This window comes from Heterodontus francisci, chromosome 47, assembly GCF_036365525.1.
Source record: "Heterodontus francisci isolate sHetFra1 chromosome 47, sHetFra1.hap1, whole genome shotgun sequence".
Taxonomy (NCBI): domain Eukaryota; kingdom Metazoa; phylum Chordata; class Chondrichthyes; order Heterodontiformes; family Heterodontidae; genus Heterodontus; species Heterodontus francisci.
Window position 1 is genome coordinate 2,211,247 of NC_090417.1, and position 19,073 is coordinate 2,230,319.

A 19,073-nucleotide genomic window follows, 5' to 3' on the forward strand; every position below is an offset into this window, starting at 1 on the left:
AGGGTGTGGGAAGGGTTGGATGGAGGGGGAACGGTGGGTGTGAAGAGGCTTGAGTTGGGGGTGTAGGTGAGGGAGTGGTTGGGTTGAGGGCTGGGCAGGAGGTGGGGTACAGGATTGGGATTCTCCCTCCTTTTTGGACAGTGCAGCGCTGTGACAGCTGAAGGCTCTGACCCTGATGGGCTCAGTGAACAGTCTAGTCCTGATCCCAGCTCAGTCTGTGCTGACTGGCCTGGCTGCTTCTCATTCCGTGCAGTTCCTCAGAGGCTTTCATAGTCTGTTTCCCCCAACAGCCAGTGAGGAAAATGATGAACACGCAGACACGAGGCCTTTGCTGAAGCTTTTATTGATCTGAATTTTAACGTGCAGCACAAGCGTTGCTCCGCTCTGTAATATTAGCTTGCATAGAAACACATAACACTAATTTTGCAACAGGCAGACAGATTCCCCCCCGAACACAGCTTGAATTTTTTTTTCATGCACAACAGAGCTGGTTAATGTGAAGTACTCAACAGACTGTTTGAAGCGAGACATTTTGCAAGTTTGTGAAAGCTGCCTGTCACTCTGCCGCCACAATACGGTGCACTGACTTTGACACTAAAGCATTGAACAGATTTCCCCGTCTTTACTGTACAGGCTGGAACTCCGCCGCACAGTCCCAGCCAGTAGGCAGCTTGGCTGCACTGAGGTCTTTGTGTTCGAGATTTAGGATGGGACCTGCGAATGGGTATTTAATTTTTGAAAAGAGGATATTCGGAAGTGATCGTTGAGCCTTGGTTTAATAATATTCAGGGAGGAGCTTCGGAATTAGGGTTGCGAACTCTGATTGGGCATTTTCCTTGTCACATGCTCTCCCGTTGCCTCGCCTCTCCCCCACCATTGGTCTATTCTCTCAGCACTCCGCCTTCCCAACGCGAATTGAGAAGCAAACCGACTGGATGATTCTCCACTTCAGTCAAGCAGCCTCTTCCCCATCACCCGTGTCTTTTTATAACTAACAAGAAAAAGTGTTCAAAGAACTTTTTTTTTCAAAAGCACCCTTTTTTTTTAATGTTCCAATGATTGATCTCCGGTTTTGATCACAGCAGTGCCCTGGAGAGCAGCCTTTGACAATCCTAGAGAGTTGGAAACCCTATTTGGAGCAGATACCACCTGACAGTTGGACAGCTTAAAAACTCCTGTCGTTCATTATTAAAATATTTCTGTGCCAAGCCAAGTAATTATCCAACCAACAACTTGGTCCCTTCACCGTGTTGAATTGAAGACTCATTGCACCGTCTGACTCTTTCCCTGGCATTTGAGCCCACTGAAATTCTTCTCTCCCTCAGTCTTCTCTCGCACTCGTCGCAGGCTTTTAAAAAGCATCATTGATTCCTGAGTTTCCTTATCATCTCACCTACTCTTCCCAACCTGGATCGCCGTTTCTGAATGATTATTATTTGTGGAGGAGATCATGTTTCAAAATTCCCATCCTTGTTTTCAAATCCCTCCATGGGCCTTCAACCCTCCCCATCTCTGTAACCTCCAGCCTTACAACCCTCCGAGATCTCTGCGCTCCTCCAATTCCAGCCTCTTCCGCCTCCTCCACTTAGTTCGCTCCACAATTGGCCGTGCCTTCAGCTGCTTGGGCCCTGAGCTCTGGAATTCCCTCCCTAACCCTCTCCGCCTTTCTAATTTGCTCTCCTTCTTTAAGATATCTCTTCGATTGAGACCTGTCTTAATGATAGAACGCTACAGCACAGAAGGAGACCATTTGGCCCATCGTAATGTCCCCTTCTTTGGTCCAGTGGTCATGTTTCAGGGTTGAGAATTAGGAACAGGCGGAGGCCATTCAGCCCCTCGAGCCTGCTGTGCCATTCAATGAGATCATGGCTGAGCTTCCCTCAACTCCATTTGCTCCATATCCCTCGATCTCTTGCGCAACAAAAATCTATGGACCCCAGTCTTGAAACCTCTAGTTGTTCCTGTGTATTCACAGCCTTTTGCAGCGTGAGATTTCCACATTTCTGTTTCACTTTTTGTGACAATTACTTCGAAACAGAACATCCATAAAAGGTGCTTCCAGTGTCTTTGATCAACATGAGGGAAAAGTGCCAGCAACGGAATAACCTTAAGCTGTTAGGGGAGGTGATAGAGTGTGTGTGTGGGGTGTGAGTGAGAAACACCAATTGTTATGTTTTTAAAAGCACACATGCATTCATATTTGGCTGCACACTCGCATATGCAGTTGCGCCAGTACAGACACAAATGCACACACATGCCTGTGCTGCATCAGAAACTGCTCACTGCAAACTGACCCCAGCTGCAGGCCGCTGCATGCTGCGCGAGTCCTGTCTGAAAAATAATGGCACTGCCCCTTTAAGAGAGAGATGGTCCCTTTAAGCAGACCAGAATGTTGCCAAAGAATTCCTAACTGGGGCGAAGAAGAATGTCAAGTTGCAAATCCTCCAGGATTGCCCTGGAGTCTCTATAAATTCAAGATTGCTCTCCTGGCATGCAAACCATGAGGAAAACCAGAGTGGCAGTTCATGAATTACGTGTGTTTGTTTTCATTTTCTTAGAATACTGTTATTATAAAAATATTGGAGCTGAGAAATAAGCTGTTCGACTGAGAGAGGCAGGAGGTCACCCGATGAATATGTCCAACCAGAGCTGGCGACGCCCCGAGGGAGATGAGAGTGAAAGTCCCATTGGCTGCCCATCAGGACCGGCTGGTGTAAGAGATGATTCAGATCTGGGCCCTGTTCACGGAGAGCAATGTATCAACCAGGGAGGGTGCTTGTTTCTTAAGACAGTCTCACTTGCACGTTTTTGTGGCTGGTGCTGTTCCTTGTGAACTGTGGGATTAAATCAGGTTCGTGGCGTGTTTGTCAGCCAAACCAGTGTGGCGGTGCTTGCTGCCATTGCTGAGGTACAATCAGGGGATGGTTGAAGGCTGGAGCAGTCTGGACATGACGGGACGTCTGCGATCACCGCCGAGAAGGCAGCCCCTCCAGTCCAGGTCCAATACATCTCAGTCTCCTGTTAAACTGGCATTGAAATGTTCCATATTACAATTAGAGATTGGTTGAGAAACAGGGAGGTTACTTTGTGCTTCAGGCGGGTAAAGTGTTCAGATGTGATTTCATTTGTGCTCACGTTTGATGTGTTAGTGGCTGAAAAGTACACTGTGAAAAGTACATACACAAAGAGCAGAAAGTAACGGGACACTGAAGCGAAAGAGTTCCCCCCGCCCCCCCCGATAGATAGGGGCTAGGTTCTGCTGTCGGTCGTGTGCTCTTTCCTGAACAGGCTTTCACCGTGCGAGAATCCAGGGGCACTTCAAGCGTTAATTGTGCTGCACAATCACTTTAAAACTAGTAATAAATAGACACAGCAGAGATGGGTCCTTGTATATCATGGGAGCATGTCCATTTGTGTTATATTAGCACCTTTTAGACAGAGAAATTTCAGGGCCCTCTCCATTACCCAATTGTCTCTGGGTGTTTGTTGGTGCTTTGACGTCTGTCATGTCCAATTGTCTAACTCCCATTTCCTCCTCTGGATGACAATGAACGAAAGTATATTTTGGGGGGAGCCCATCCTGTATTCTGAACCCCCTCCACACACCCTGTGCAGTATCTTGAAGGCTGCTTTTATTTTTTCACAGTGGATCTGATGCTGGCTTTTCCCCCACCCACCCCACCCCCCCCCCTCCCCACATTGTGCCCCCAACCGCCGCCTCCATTCTCTAACGCCCAACGCTGATGTTGCAGGTCTTGCAGCTCGGGTCTTTCTTGGCGTTGGCAGTGGAGAGACTCATGAGCTGGTGGCCACCAATCTCGCCGAGGGCGCCCTGCGCCAGGCTGAGCGGCTCGGTGTAGATCAATTCCAAGATGAGGTCCTGGGCATGGTGGAAGACCAGCTGCCCCTCGGGGCCCTCGGTGCAGGTCAGGAAGCGGTTGCAGGCGCTATCCAGCAAGGGGAGCCTCTCTCGGCAGAACAGGTCACCGGCAGAGCCCTTGGGCGCCAGCACCAGAATGACATAGTGGTAGGCCGTGTACATGCAGTAGAAGTCAGCAAAGTAGAGGTTGGTGCCGGGGTTGAAGAGCTGCTCGGCCTCCACCCGGAAGCGAAGCCGGCCGTAGGGGGAGTCCATCTGCGGCTCCCCGGTGTTGAACTCGGTGTTGCAGCTGAAGAAGATCCCGTGCAGTGTCCCGTTGACCGGCGAGCCGTGGCTGCCACTGCTGTCCTTTAGGTAGGGCTGCATGACCCCGTCATGGTGCGTCCTGCAACAGCAAGGGCTCAGGATGAGGCGACTACGTCCCCAGGTGCACATGCACAACCAAACAGCTACACAAAGAACGCGTACCGAGATCCAGAATGGATCCATCCACCCTCCCTCCTCTACACTGTCTCAGCCAAAACTCCAAGGGTAGGTACAGCACGGTTTAGATACAGAGTAAAGCTCCCTCTATGTTGCCCCATCAAACACTCCCAGGGCAGTTACATCATGGGGTTAGACACAGAGTAAAGCTCCATCTACACAGTCCCCATCAAAAAAAAACAGGGTTAGATACAGAGTAAAGCTCCATCTACATTGTCCCCATCAAAAAAAACGGGGTTAGATACAGACTAAAGCTCCCTCTTCACTGTCCCCATCAAAAAAAAACAGGGTTAGATACAGAGTAACGCTCCCTCTACACTGTCCCAATCAAAAAAAAACAGGGTTAGATACAGAGTAAAGCTCCCTCTACACTGTCCCCATCAAAAAAAAAACTGGGTTAGATACAGAGTAACGCACCCTCTACACTGTCCCCATCAAAGAAAAACAGAGTTAGATACAGAGTAAAGCTCCCGCTACACTTTCCCCATCAAAAAAAAACAGGGTTAGATACAGAGTAACGCTCCCTCTACACTGTCCCCATTAAAAAAAAAACAGGGTTAGATACAGAGTAAAGCTCCCTCTACACTGTCCCCATCAAAAAAAAACAGGGTTAGATACAGAGTAACGCTCCCTCTACACTGTCCCCATCAAAAAAAAACAGGGTTAGATACAGAGTAACGCTCCATCTACACTGTCCCCATCAAAAAAAAACAGGGTTAGATACCGAGTAAAGCTCCCTCTACACTGTCCCCATCAAAAAAAACAGGGTTAGTTACAGAGTAAAGCTCCCGCTACACTGTTCCCATCAAAAAAAAACAGGGTTAGATACAGAGTAAAGCTCCCTCTACACTGTCCCCATCAAAAAAAAAAACAGGGTTAGACACAGAGTAAAGCTCCCTCTTCACTGTCCCCATCAAAAAAAAACAGGGTTAGATACAGAGCAACGCTCCCTCTACACTGTCCCCATCAAAAAAAAACAGGGTTAGATACAGAGTAAAGCTCCCGCTACACTGTCCCCTTCAAAAAAAACCAGGGTTAGATACAGAGTAACGCTCCCTCTACACTGTCCCCATCAAAAAAAAACAGGGTTAGATACAGAGTAAAGCTCCCTCTACACTGTCCCCATCAAAAAAAAACAGGGTTAGATACAGAGTAACGCTCCCTCTACACTGTCCCCATCAAAAAAAAACAGGGTTAGATACAGAGTAAAGCTCCCTCTACACTGTCCCCATCAAAAAAAACAGGGTTAGTTACAGAGTAAAGCTCCCTCTTCACTGTCCCCATCAAAAAAAAACAGGGTTAGATACAGAGTAAAGCTCCATCTACATTGTCCCCATCAAAAAAAACGGGGTTAGATACAGAGCAACGCTCCCTCTACACTGTCCCCATCAAAAAAAAACAGGGTTAGATACAGAGTAAAGCTCCCGCTACACTGTCCCCTTCAAAAAAAACCAGGGTTAGATACAGAGTAACGCTCCCTCTACACTGTCCCCATCAAAAAAAAACAGGGTTAGATACAGAGTAAAGCTCCCTCTACACTGTCCCCATCAAAAAAAAACAGGGTTAGATACAGAGTAAAGCTCCCTCTACACTGTCCCCATCAAAAAAAACAGGGTTAGTTACAGAGTAAAGCTCCCTCTTCACTGTCCCCATCAAAAAAAAACAGGGTTAGATACAGAGTAAAGCTCCCTCTACACTGTCCCCATCAAAAAAAAACAGGGTTAGATACAGAGTAAAGCTCCCTCTACACTGTCCCCATCAAAAAAAACAGGGTTAGTTACAGAGTAAAGCTCCCTCTTCACTGTCCCCATCAAAAAAAAACAGGGTTAGATACAGAGTAAAGCTCCATCTACATTGTCCCCATCAAAAAAAACGGGGTTAGATACAGACTAAAGCTCCCTCTTCACTGTCCCCATCAAAAAAAAACAGGGTTAGATACAGAGTAAAGCTCCCTCTACACTGTTCCCATCAAAAAAAAACAGGGTTAGATACAGAGTAAAGCTCCCTCTACATTGTCCCATCAAACACTCCCAGGACAGGTACAGCACGGGGTTAGATACAGAGTAAAACTCTAGCAATGAGCATTCTTCGACATGCAAGCGACAGGCAGTTCGGAAGCTGACTCTATACTGCCCTTTCCTGGATTAGGATTTGATTGAGTTTACTTCAACATAACAACTTGCATTTATATATCACCTTTAACGTAGTAAAATGTCCCAAGATACTTCGCAGGAACATAATTAATCAGAATTTGACACTGAGCCATATAAGGAGGTATTAGGAAGATGTCGAAAAACTTGGTCGAAGAGGGAGGTTTTAAGAAGTAATTTAAAGGAGGAGAGAGGTAGAGAGACAGAAAGATTTAGGGAGGGAATTCCAAAACATTGGTCCGAGACAGCTGAAGGCACAGCCACCAATGGTGGAGCAATGGAAATCGGGATGCTTAAGAGGCCAGAATTAGATGTACAGTGACCTCGGAGGGTTGTGGGGCTGGAGTTGGTTGCAGAGATAGGGAGGGGCGAGGCGATGGAGGGATTTGAGTATGAGGATGAGAATTTTAGAATTGAGACATTGCTTAACCTGGAGCCAGCGTAGGTCAGCAAGCACGGGGTAATCGGTGAACAAGACTTAGTGTGAGTTAGGACATGGACAGCCACGTTTGGGTGACCTCAAGTTTACGGAGGGTGCAAATTGGGAGACTGGCCAGGAGAGTATTGGGATAGTCAGGTCTTGAGCAAGCAAAGACGTGAATGAGGGTTTCAGCAACAGATGGGTGGAGGCAGGCAATGTTAGAGAGATGGAAGGAGACAGTGGAGAGGCTCAGCTGTGCATCAAATAGGAATATGTAATAAATGTATTACCTTATGTGTTCGAAGTATTCCTTGTGCTGGTTCCGATAGAAGACAGGGAATCTCAGCATACGTCCAGCAATGACCTCTGCCTTTTCCAGTAACTGTTTCAAGTGGGCAGTGGAATAATCTGGGAAACACATTGACAGGCAGTCGCTACATCATTCGGATGCTGTATGTTCCCTTATTGCTGGCTGCCCGCTGCCTCATCTCTGTTATCTGCCTATATCCAAGGGGATCAGGTCCTGACTTATACCCAGACTTCACAGTCCTTACTGTTCAGTTCCTGATCGAGGGTTTGGGTACGACAGAGATGCAGCTTGCCCTGACTTCCTCCCCTCCACCTCAGGGATTCCTTGCAAATATTAACACACTTCCAGAGACGCCATGTAAGTATTCGCAGAGAGCTTCCAGGAGAGTGTTAATATTCACAGTATATTCCTGGGAGAGCGTTAATATTTACCAAATATCTCTCAGAGAGGGTCATTATTCATAGGAAATCTCTGGCAGCGTGTTAATATTCACAGGATATCTCTGGGAGAGCGTTAATATTTGCTGGATGTCTGGAACAGTGTTAATATTCACAAGACATTTCTGAGAGTGTTAATATTTACCGAATATCTCTCGTAGAGTGTTAGTATTCTCAGGATATCTCTGGGACAGCATTAATCTTCTCAGGATATCACTGAGCGAGTATAAACAGGTTCCACTCTGTCACTACAATAGGAAATGCAACATTAGGTAGGGAAAGGAACAGGTGACTTTGGACCTCTGGTTTCTAAAGCTCTCCACCACTGTGATTTTTCTTCATCTCATGCCTGCATCTGTTGTAGACTAATTGATGAGACTGATCACTAAGATCAGTAAATAACTCAATTATCGCTACCGCCATCAGGATGGCAGAAGACGAACGAGTTGGGACGCTGGACTTCTTTTGTTCAGCAATTCCTGAATGGGATTCGATCCTACCATCATAGGATGCCAGTCCGTGGGTGATTCCAGATGCTTACCTCCTGTGCAGAATTCCACCACCTCACTCCAGTCAGACACCAGGTATTCTCCATCGCTCTGCTTGACGGCAATCTGGACAGCGACACTGTACTCTGTGCGGGGGCTCAGGAACCAGTGTCCTCTCACTGTCATTGGGAGTGCCACAGCTTTCGCCACCAGCTTGGTAGGGACATCCTGAATAACCAAGAACATCAGAATGAGTTGCACTGATCTGGGTTGGATTAAGCCATGTGCGTAAAGCTTGCATTCTGTTTTGAATGACTGAGGAGATGTTGGCCTTTATCTCGAGGGGACTGGAATAGAAAGGGGTAGAAGTCATGTTTGTTCGGAGTCTTGGTTAGACCCCACCTAGTGTTTGAGGAGGAATGTCTTGTACTTGGAGTGCTGATCCACTATACTGATACTAGGGCTTAGAGGGATAAATTGTGAGGACAGGTTGCATAGGCTTGCATTCTCTTGAGTCTAGGAGATTGACGGGTGATCTAATCGAGCTGCTTATAATAATTAAAGGCATTGATAGGGAAGATAGAGAGAAATTATTTCCTCTGGTGAGGGGAGTCCAGAACAAGGGGGCAGGACCTTAAAATTGGAGCCAGACTGTTCAGGAGTGAAATCAGGAAGTACTTCTTCACACAAAGGGTCGTGGAAATCGGAAACTCTCTGCACCCACCACCCCCTCGCTCTCTAAAGACTTGTTGCTGGAGTTTTCAACAAAAAAAAAGGCTTACACAAATTCAATTGGCGTTCCTTACTTTCATCTTCAATGCTCCCCATGTATAAAATCCTGAATCCCATGTGTCATTGTCATGCACTCTCATCTTTGAAGATTGCACCGAGTCCCCAAGCTCACTCTGTCTTCTCCCTAGTTCAGGTCATATTTCTTTTCACTTGTGATCTCAGCAAATTGTGAAGCAATTTTATCTTGTTATATAGAATAACATTACCAGACACACCAGCCTGACCCAGCCTTGTTTAAATCAGGTGCAGGCGAAGATCCAGAAACTCTGTCACTGACCCGTGAAGGACTGTGTGCGTAGGTGTTGCAGATAGGAGACTTTGAATTGCAATTATGCTCAGCAGAGCATGTCTTACATTACAGCCCAGTTCCCCTTCCTGGAACTGCAGCTCCAGAGGGTAATGCTTTCTTCAGAGCTTCTCATTGTTGCTGTTTAAATGAGCACTCAGTTAGTTAACTCAGAGTGAGGAAGTGCTGGCTCTGCAGGAAAACAATGATAGACATGGGGGATAGTGTACATTTTTCAGTATGTGTTCAAAACAGCAAATGTTGACTGAAAGGCAAGGGAGCAAAATCACCAGGAATTTCAGCTGAAATTTCACGACTGTATCTGGCTCCCTCACACGATCACACTGCAGGTTTCCAATGGGAATGGAGGTTGATCACTTGACCGTAAAAGCAGTGAGAAACCCCAAGGGCCATTGATTTCTAGAACCGGTTGATCCAGTTGATTGATGCTAAGGACCCAAAAAATCTTGATTCTATGAAAGTGGAATCAGCTGATCGTGACTGTCATATACAGTACATAATTGATGTTTCTTCAGTATTTGTCTAGAGGATTCTTGCTCGGTGATTGCTCTGGATTTCAGTTGACCACTCTTGAACACCAAACAGCTGCTCTTTCCAGGTGGTGATTTTCACTGAATAGGGACAGAAGAGTCTCCAAGGTAACAAAGATGGGGTCATAAGCTGTAAGGCCAGTTGAACCCATGTTTCGCGCAGGACATCATTTTGGTAAAGGAGTTGAAGCCAACTCTAGGAACGATGGCCTGGAGGCTGACTGCCACTGATAATGCCTGCTAGCATGGCATTTTGGTGGCTGGCGCTTCAACTGACACCCTTTCCGAACAGAGCCCAACTGTTTGGGAGCAAACATGGCGTTGATGTCAACTTCAAGAGCTACTTAAAGGGAAACTCACCATTTCATGTTATGGATTTTTTTTTTTTCTTGTCGGTGCCTCTTATTTCAGGATTTCTGGCCAAGAGGATGGTGTGATGGTCAGTGACATAGGAGTGGTCAGGTGGGGAAGTGTAGAACAATGGTGATATGGGGCATGTGGTTTCAGCGGAACTGGAGTCGCAGTCGCTGGTCATGGACAGCCCATCTGGCGCTCACTCCCTTGTAAATCCAAAAAAAGTTCCAAACTTCTGCAATTATACTTAATACGGTACCTCCACTCAATCTGCAGGCATGTAAGAGAGCCAAATCACTTCACCTGAAAATAACATGATGATCCCTTTAAATAGCGCTAATCGGTGGGTGGTGTGGTGTGGGGTTCCTTGTGCAGCTGAGCGCATGTTCAGTGGCAAGTGTTTAAGAGAGGGCATAAACAAGACCTGCAAGGTCCAAAATGGCAGATCAGGTGCCAAATTAGCGTTAGACACTGATGTCACAATCTGCCCAATATGCATGCTTCCATCTGTGCTTTCGCCCTTACAGTCAGGGCGCACCACACCAGAAGTGGCAGGAAGCAGTTTGTCTCTTATTTTTCTAATTTCAGCTGAAGCAGTGCTACAGAGCTGAATTTTGCAGCGTTGGTCTCTCCTTTATCTGTCTGTCAGTCATTCTCTTCCTGTCTGTCTCCTTTTCTGTCTCTTTTTTTCCCCTGTCTCTCCTTTTTTCTCTCTCTCTCTCTCTCTCCCCCGCCCTCTCTGAATACCCATGATTGCAATTTTGGCAAACATTCATGAGCTCCTGGGTGTGAGGATATTCACTGTGAGGGAACTGCGAGCTGCTGGCTCTGTTGTTCTCCATAATACACAGTAATAAACTGAGGCTAGGTTCTGCCAGGAACTCAGCATTGGACGATGGTTGCCAAGGCAACGGTTGCGTGTTTTGCCATTTGCTGTTTAATTAGAATGCAGGTTGAGCCAAGAGAGGAAAGAAAAATGAGTTGTCAGAGATGAAAAGGCTTTGACATTCTTGAAAACTATAGCCTTCAATATTTTTCGCAAGCCAGGATATTAAAAAGATGCAGAGCACAGAGCTTTCAAATAAGAACAGTACAGGAAGTGTGACCCGCCAAACCTCTAGACCAGGGACAACAAGGGACGTGTGTACATTGTAACAGCACCACTCTTAGAGAAACCTCTATCAAACATCAATATACAGAAGTGAGATAATAGGCTGGAATCTAGTCAAGGGGTTTGGGTGGTTTATATACAGAATAACAGACACTTGGGAGTGAGTTACAGGCTGGAAGCTAATCGAGGGGTTTGCCTGGTTTATATACAGAATAACAGATACCTGGGAGTGAGTTACAGGCTGGAATCAAATCGAGGGGTTTGCCTTGTTTATATATAGAATAACGGTTACCTGGCAGTGAGTTACAGGCTGGAATCTAATCAAGGGGTTTGCCTTGTTTATATACAGAATAACAGATACCTGGGAGTGAGTTACAGACTGGAATCTAATCAAGGGGTTTGCCTTGTTTATATACAGAATAACAGATACCTGGGAGTGAGTTACAGACTGGAATCTAATCAAGGGGTTTGGGGGTTTATATATAGAATAACAGATACTTGGGAATGAGTTACAGGCTGGAATCTAATCAAGGGGTTTGGGGGTTTATATACAGAATAACAGATACCTGGGAGTGAGTTACAGGCTGGAATCTAATCGAGGGGTTTGGGTGGTTTATATATAGAATAACAGATACCTGGGAGTGAGTTACAGGCTGTAATCTAATCGAGGGGTTTGGGGGTTTATATATAGAATAACAGATACCTGGGAGTGAGTTACAGACTGGAATCTAATCGAGGGGTTTGCCTGGTTTATATACAGAATAACAGATACCTGGGTGTGAGTTACAGACTGGAATCTAATCGAGGGGTTTGGGAGTTTATATACAGAATAACAGATACCTGGGAGTGAGTTACAGGCTGGAATCTAATCGAGGGGTTTGGGGGTTTATATACAGAATAACAGGTACCTGGGAGTGAGTTACAGCTGGAATCTAATCGAGGGGTTTGGGTGGTTTATATATAGAATAACAGATACCTGGGAGTGAGTTACAGACTGGAATCTAATCGAGGGGTTTGCCTTGTTTATATACAGAATAACAGATACCTGGGAGTGAGTTACAGACTGGAATCTAATCAAGGGGTTTGCCTTGTTTATATACAGAATAACAGATACCTGGGAGTGAGTTACAGACTGGAATCTAATCAAGGGGTTTGGGGGTTTATATATAGAATAACAGATACTTGGGAATGAGTTACAGGCTGGAATCTAATCAAGGGGTTTGGGGGTTTATATACAGAATAACAGATACCTGGGAGTGAGTTACAGGCTGGAATCTAATCGAGGGGTTTGGGTGGTTTATATATAGAATAACAGATACCTGGGAGTGAGTTACAGGCTGGAATCTAATCAAGGGGTTTGGGTGGTTTATATACAGAATAACAGATACCTGGTAGTGAGTTACAGGCTGGAATCTAATCGAGGGGTTTGCCTGGTTTATATACAGAATAACAGATACCTGGGAGTGAGTTACAGACTGGAATCTAATCAAGGGGTTTGCCTTGTTTATATACAGAATAACAGATACCTGGGAGTGAGTTACAGACTGGAATCTAATCAAGGGGTTTGGGGGTTTATATATAGAATAACAGATACTTGGGAATGAGTTACAGGCTGGAATCTAATCAAGGGGTTTGGGGGTTTATATACAGAATAACAGATACCTGGGAGTGAGTTACAGGCTGGAATCTAATCGAGGGGTTTGGGTGGTTTATATATAGAATAACAGACACTTGGGAGTGAGTTACAGGCTGGAAGCTAATCGAGGGGTTTGCCTGGTTTATATACAGAATAACAGATACCTGGGAGTGAGTTACAGGCTGGAATCAAATCGAGGGGTTTGCCTTGTTTATATATAGAATAACGGTTACCTGGCAGTGAGTTACAGGCTGGAATCTAATCAAGGGGTTTGCCTTGTTTATATACAGAATAACAGATACCTGGGAGTGAGTTACAGACTGGAATCTAATCAAGGGGTTTGCCTTGTTTATATACAGAATAACAGATACCTGGGAGTGAGTTACAGACTGGAATCTAATCAAGGGGTTTGGGGGTTTATATATAGAATAACAGATACTTGGGAATGAGTTACAGGCTGGAATCTAATCAAGGGGTTTGGGGGTTTATATACAGAATAACAGATACCTGGGAGTGAGTTACAGGCTGGAATCTAATCGAGGGGTTTGGGTGGTTTATATATAGAATAACAGATACCTGGGAGTGAGTTACAGGCTGTAATCTAATCGAGGGGTTTGGGGGTTTATATATAGAATAACAGATACCTGGGAGTGAGTTACAGACTGGAATCTAATCGAGGGGTTTGCCTGGTTTATATACAGAATAACAGATACCTGGGTGTGAGTTACAGACTGGAATCTAATCGAGGGGTTTGGGAGTTTATATACAGAATAACAGATACCTGGGAGTGAGTTACAGGCTGGAATCTAATCGAGGGGTTTGGGGGTTTATATACAGAATAACAGGTACCTGGGAGTGAGTTACAGCTGGAATCTAATCGAGGGGTTTGGGTGGTTTATATATAGAATAACAGATACCTGGGAGTGAGTTACAGACTGGAATCTAATCGAGGGGTTTGCCTTGTTTATATACAGAATAACAGATACCTGGGAGTGAGTTACAGACTGGAATCTAATCAAGGGGTTTGCCTTGTTTATATACAGAATAACAGATACCTGGGAGTGAGTTACAGACTGGAATCTAATCAAGGGGTTTGGGGGTTTATATATAGAATAACAGATACTTGGGAATGAGTTACAGGCTGGAATCTAATCAAGGGGTTTGGGGGTTTATATACAGAATAACAGATACCTGGGAGTGAGTTACAGGCTGGAATCTAATCGAGGGGTTTGGGTGGTTTATATATAGAATAACAGATACCTGGGAGTGAGTTACAGGCTGGAATCTAATCAAGGGGTTTGGGTGGTTTATATACAGAATAACAGATACCTGGTAGTGAGTTACAGGCTGGAATCTAATCGAGGGGTTTGCCTGGTTTATATACAGAATAACAGATACCTGGGAGTGAGTTACAGACTGGAATCTAATCAAGGGGTTTGCCTTGTTTATATACAGAATAACAGATACCTGGGAGTGAGTTACAGACTGGAATCTAATCAAGGGGTTTGGGGGTTTATATATAGAATAACAGATACTTGGGAATGAGTTACAGGCTGGAATCTAATCAAGGGGTTTGGGGGTTTATATACAGAATAACAGATACCTGGGAGTGAGTTACAGGCTGGAATCTAATCGAGGGGTTTGGGTGGTTTATATATAGAATAACAGATACCTGGGAGTGAGTTACAGGCTGGAATCTAATCAAGGGGTTTGGGTGGTTTATATACAGAATAACAGATACCTGGTAGTGAGTTACAGGCTGGAATCTAATCGAGGGGTTTGCCTGGTTTATATACAGAATAACAGATACCTGGGAGTGAGTTACAGACTGGAATCTAATCGAGGGGTTTGTCTGGTTTATATATAGAATAACAGATACCTGGGAGTGAGTTACAGACTGGAATCTAATCGAGGGGTTTGCCTGGTTTATATACAGAATAACAGATACCTGGGAGTGAGTTACAGACTGGAATCTAATCGAGGGGTTTGGGAGTTTATATACAGAATAACAGATACCTGGGAGTGAGTTACAGGCTGGAATCTAATCGAGGGGTTTGGGGGTTTATATACAGAATAACAGGTACCTGGGAGTGAGTTACAGGCTGGAATCTAATCGAGGGGTTTGGGTGGTTTATATATAGAATAACAGATACCTGGGAGTGAGTTACAGGCTGGAATCTAATCGAGGGGTTTGCCTGGTTTATATACAGAATAACAGATACCTGGGAGTGAGTTACAGGCTGGAATCTAATCGAGGGGTTTGCCTGGTTTATATACAGAATAACAGATACCTGGGAGTGAGTGACAGACTGGAATCTAATCGAGGGGTTTGGGAGTTTATATACAGAATAACAGATACCTGGGAGTGAGTTACAGACTGGAATCTAATCGAGGGGTTTGCCTGGTTTATATACAGAATAACAGATACCTGGGAGTGAGTTACAGACTGGAATCTAATCGAGGGGTTTGGGAGTTTATATACAGAATAACAGATACCTGGGAGTGAGTTACAGGCTGGAATCTAATCGAGGGGTTTGGGGGTTTATATACAGAATAACAGATACCTGGGAGTGAGTTACAGACTGGAATCTAATCGAGGGGTATGGGGGTTTATATACAGAATAACAGATACCTGGGAGTGAGTTACAGGCTGGAATCTAATCGAGGGGTTTGCCTTGTTTATATACAGAATAACAGATACCTGGGAGTGAGTTACAGGCTGGAATCTAATCGAGGGGTTTGGGCGTTTATATACAGAATAACAGATACCTGGGAGTGAGTTACAGACTGGAATCTAATCGAGGGGTTTGGGCGTTTATATACAGAATAACAGATACCTGGGAGTGAGTTACAGACTGGAATCTAATCGAGGGGTTTGGGCGTTTATATACAGAATAACAGATACCTGGGAGTGAGTTACAGACTGGAATCTAATCGAGGGGTTTGGGCGTTTATATACAGAATAACAGATACCTGGGAGTGAGTTACAGACTGGAATCTAATCGAGGGGTTTGGGCGTTTATATACAGAATAACAGATACCTGGGAGTGAGTTACAGACTGGAATCTAATCGAGGGGTTTGGGCGTTTATATACAGAATAACAGATACCTGGGAGTGAGTTACAGGCTGGAATCTAATCGAGGGGGTTGTCTGGTTTATATACAGAATAACAGGTACCTGGGAGTGAGTTACAGGCTGGAATCTAATCGAGGGGTTTGCCTGGTTTATATACAGAATAACAGATACCTGGGAGTGAGTTACAGGCTGGAATCTAATCGAGGGGTTTGTCTGGTTTATATACAGAATAACAGATACCTGGGAGTGAGTTACAGACTGGAATCTAATCGAGGGGTTTGCCTGGTTTATATACAGAATAACAGATACCTGGGAGTGAGTTACAGGCTGGAATCTAATCGAGGGGTTTGCCTTGTTTATATACAGAATAACAGATACCTGGGAGTGAGTTACAGGCTGGAATCTAATCGAGGGGTTTGTCTGGTTTATATACAGAATAACAGATACCTGGGAGTGAGTTACAGACTGGAATCTAATCGAGGGGTTTGTCTGGTTTATATACAGAATAACAGATACCTGGGAGTGAGTTACAGGCTGGAATCAAATCGAGGGGTTTGTCTGGTTTATATACAGAATAACAGATACCTGGGAGTGAGTTACAGGCTGGAATCTAATCGAGGGGTTTGTCTGGTTTATATACAGAATAACAGATACCTGTGAGTGAGTTACAGGCTGGAATCTAATCGAGGGGTTTGTCTGGTTTATATACAGAATAACAGATACCTGGGAGTGAGTTACAGGCTGGAATCAAATCGAGGGGTTTGTCTGGTTTATATACAGAATAACAGATACCTGGGAGTGAGTTACAGACTGGAATCTAATCGAGGGGTTTGGGAGTTTATATACAGAATAACAGATACCTGGGAGTGAGTTACAGGCTGGAATCAAATCGAGGGGTTTGTCTGGTTTATATACAGAATAACAGATACCTGGGAGTGAGTTACAGGCTGGAATCTAATCGAGGGGTTTGTCTGGTTTATATACAGAATAACAGATACCTGTGAGTGAGTTACAGGCTGGAATCTAATCGAGGGGTTTGTCTGGTTTATATACAGAATAACAGATACCTGGGAGTGAGTTACAGACTGGAATCTAATCGAGGGGTTTGCCTGGTTTATATACAGAATAACAGGTACCTGGGAGTGAGTTACAGGCTGGAATCTAATCGAGGGGTTTGCCTTGTTTATATACAGAATAACAGATACCTGGGAGTGAGTTACAGGCTGGAATCTAATCGAGGGGTTTGGGCGTTTCTATACAGAATAACAGATACCTGGGAGTGAGTTACAGGCTGGAATCTAATCGAGGGGTTTGGGGGTTTATATACAGAATAACAGATACCTGGGAGTGAGTTACAGGCTGGAATCTAATCGAGGGGTTTGCCTGGTTTATATATAGAATAACAGATACCTGGGAGTGAGTTACAGACTGGAATCTAATCGAGGGGTTTGTCTGGTTTATATACAGAATAACAGATACCTGGGAGTGAGTTACAGACTGGAATCTAATCGAGGGGTTTGTCTGGTTTATATACAGAATAACAGATACCTGGGAGTGAGTTACAGGCTGGAATCTAATCGAGGGGTTTGGGAGTTTATATACAGAATAACAGATACCTGGGAGTGAGTTACAGACTGGAATCTAATCGAGGGGTTTGTCTGGTTTATATACAGAATAACAGATACCTGGGAGTGAGTTACAGACTGGAATCTAATCGAGGGGTTTGTCTGGTTTATATACAGAATAACAGATACCTGGGAGTGAGTTACAGACTGGAATCTAATCGACGGGTTTGGGCGTTTATATACAGAATAACAGATACCTGGGAGTGAGTTACAGACTGGAATCTAATCGAGGGGTTTGGGGGTTTATGTATAGAATAACAGATACCTGGGAGTGAGTTACAGGCTGGAATCTAATCGAGGGGTTTGTCTGGTTTATATACAGAATAACAGATACCTGGGAGTGAGTTACAGGCTGGAATCTAATCGAGGGGTTTGTCTGGTTTATATACAGAATAACAGATACCTGGGAGTGAGTTACAGGCTGGAATCTAATCGAGGGGTTTGCCTGGTTTATATATAGAATAACAGATACCTGGGAGTGAGTTACAGGCTGGAATCTAATCGAGGGGTTTGTCTGGTTTATATACAGAATAACAGATACCTGGGAGTGAGTTACAGACTGGAATCTAATCGAGGGGTTTGGGGGTTTATATACAGAATAACAGATACCTGGGAGTGAGTTACAGGCTGGAATCTAATCGAGGGGTTTGCCTGGTTTATATACAGAATAACAGATACCTGGGAGTGAGTTACAGACTGGAATCTAATCGAGGGGTTTGTCTGGTTTATATACAGAATAACAGATACCTGGGAGTGAGTTACAGGCTGGAATCTAATCGAGGGGTTTGTCTGGTTTATATACAGAATAACAGATACCTGGGAGTGTGTTACAGACTGGAATCTAATCGAGGGGTTTGTCTGGTTTATATACAGAATAACAGATACCTGGGAGTGAGTTACAGGCTGGAATCTAATCGAGGGGTTTGTCTGGTTTATATACAGAATAACAGATACCTGGGAGTGAGTTACAGGCTGGAATCTAATCGAGGGGTTTGTCTGGTTTATATACAGAATAACAGATACCTGGGAGTGAGTTACAGGCTGGAATCTAATCGAGGGGTTTGCCTTGTTTATATACAGAATAACAGATACCTGGGAGTGATTTACAGACTGGAATCTAATCGAGGGGTTTGCCTGGTTTATATACAGAATAACAGATACCTGGGAGTGAGTTACAGGATGGAATCTAATCGAGGGGTTTGGGGGTTTATATATAGAATAACAGATACCTGGGAGTGAGTTACAGACTGGAATCTAATCGAGGGGTTTGCCTTGTTTATATATAGAATAACAGATACCTGGGAGTGAGTTACAGGCTGGAATCTAATCGAGGGGTTTGCCTGGTTTATATACAGAATAACAGATACCTGGGAGTGAGTTACAGGCTGGAATCTAATCGAGGGGTTTGCCTTGTTTATATACAGAATAACAGATACCTGGGAGTGATTTACAGACTGGAATCTAATCGAGGGG

The 19,073-nt window shown here is 44.6% G+C and overlaps 1 protein-coding gene across 3 annotated transcripts in view; it reads right to left on the reverse strand.

The window, feature by feature from the left end:
- Window positions 1-354: 354 nt before the first annotated feature.
- LOC137357040 (phytanoyl-CoA hydroxylase-interacting protein-like) overlaps window positions 355-19,073 on the reverse strand; it is a 78,925-nt gene continuing 60,206 nt past the window's right edge. For 2 of the 3 annotated variants that reach the window (XM_068022987.1, XM_068022988.1), the window contains 3 exons: window positions 8,223-8,397; window positions 7,225-7,342; window positions 355-4,265 (listed from right to left, as the gene is read on the reverse strand). In XM_068022987.1, coding sequence (XP_067879088.1) covers window positions 3,728-4,265; window positions 7,225-7,342; window positions 8,223-8,397 — 831 coding nt within the window. In that variant the 3' untranslated portion in view covers window positions 355-3,727. Of the gene's footprint in view, window positions 4,266-7,224; window positions 7,343-8,222; window positions 8,398-8,975; window positions 9,178-19,073 lie in introns of those variants that run through there. The other variant, XM_068022990.1, reaches the window with a different exon arrangement.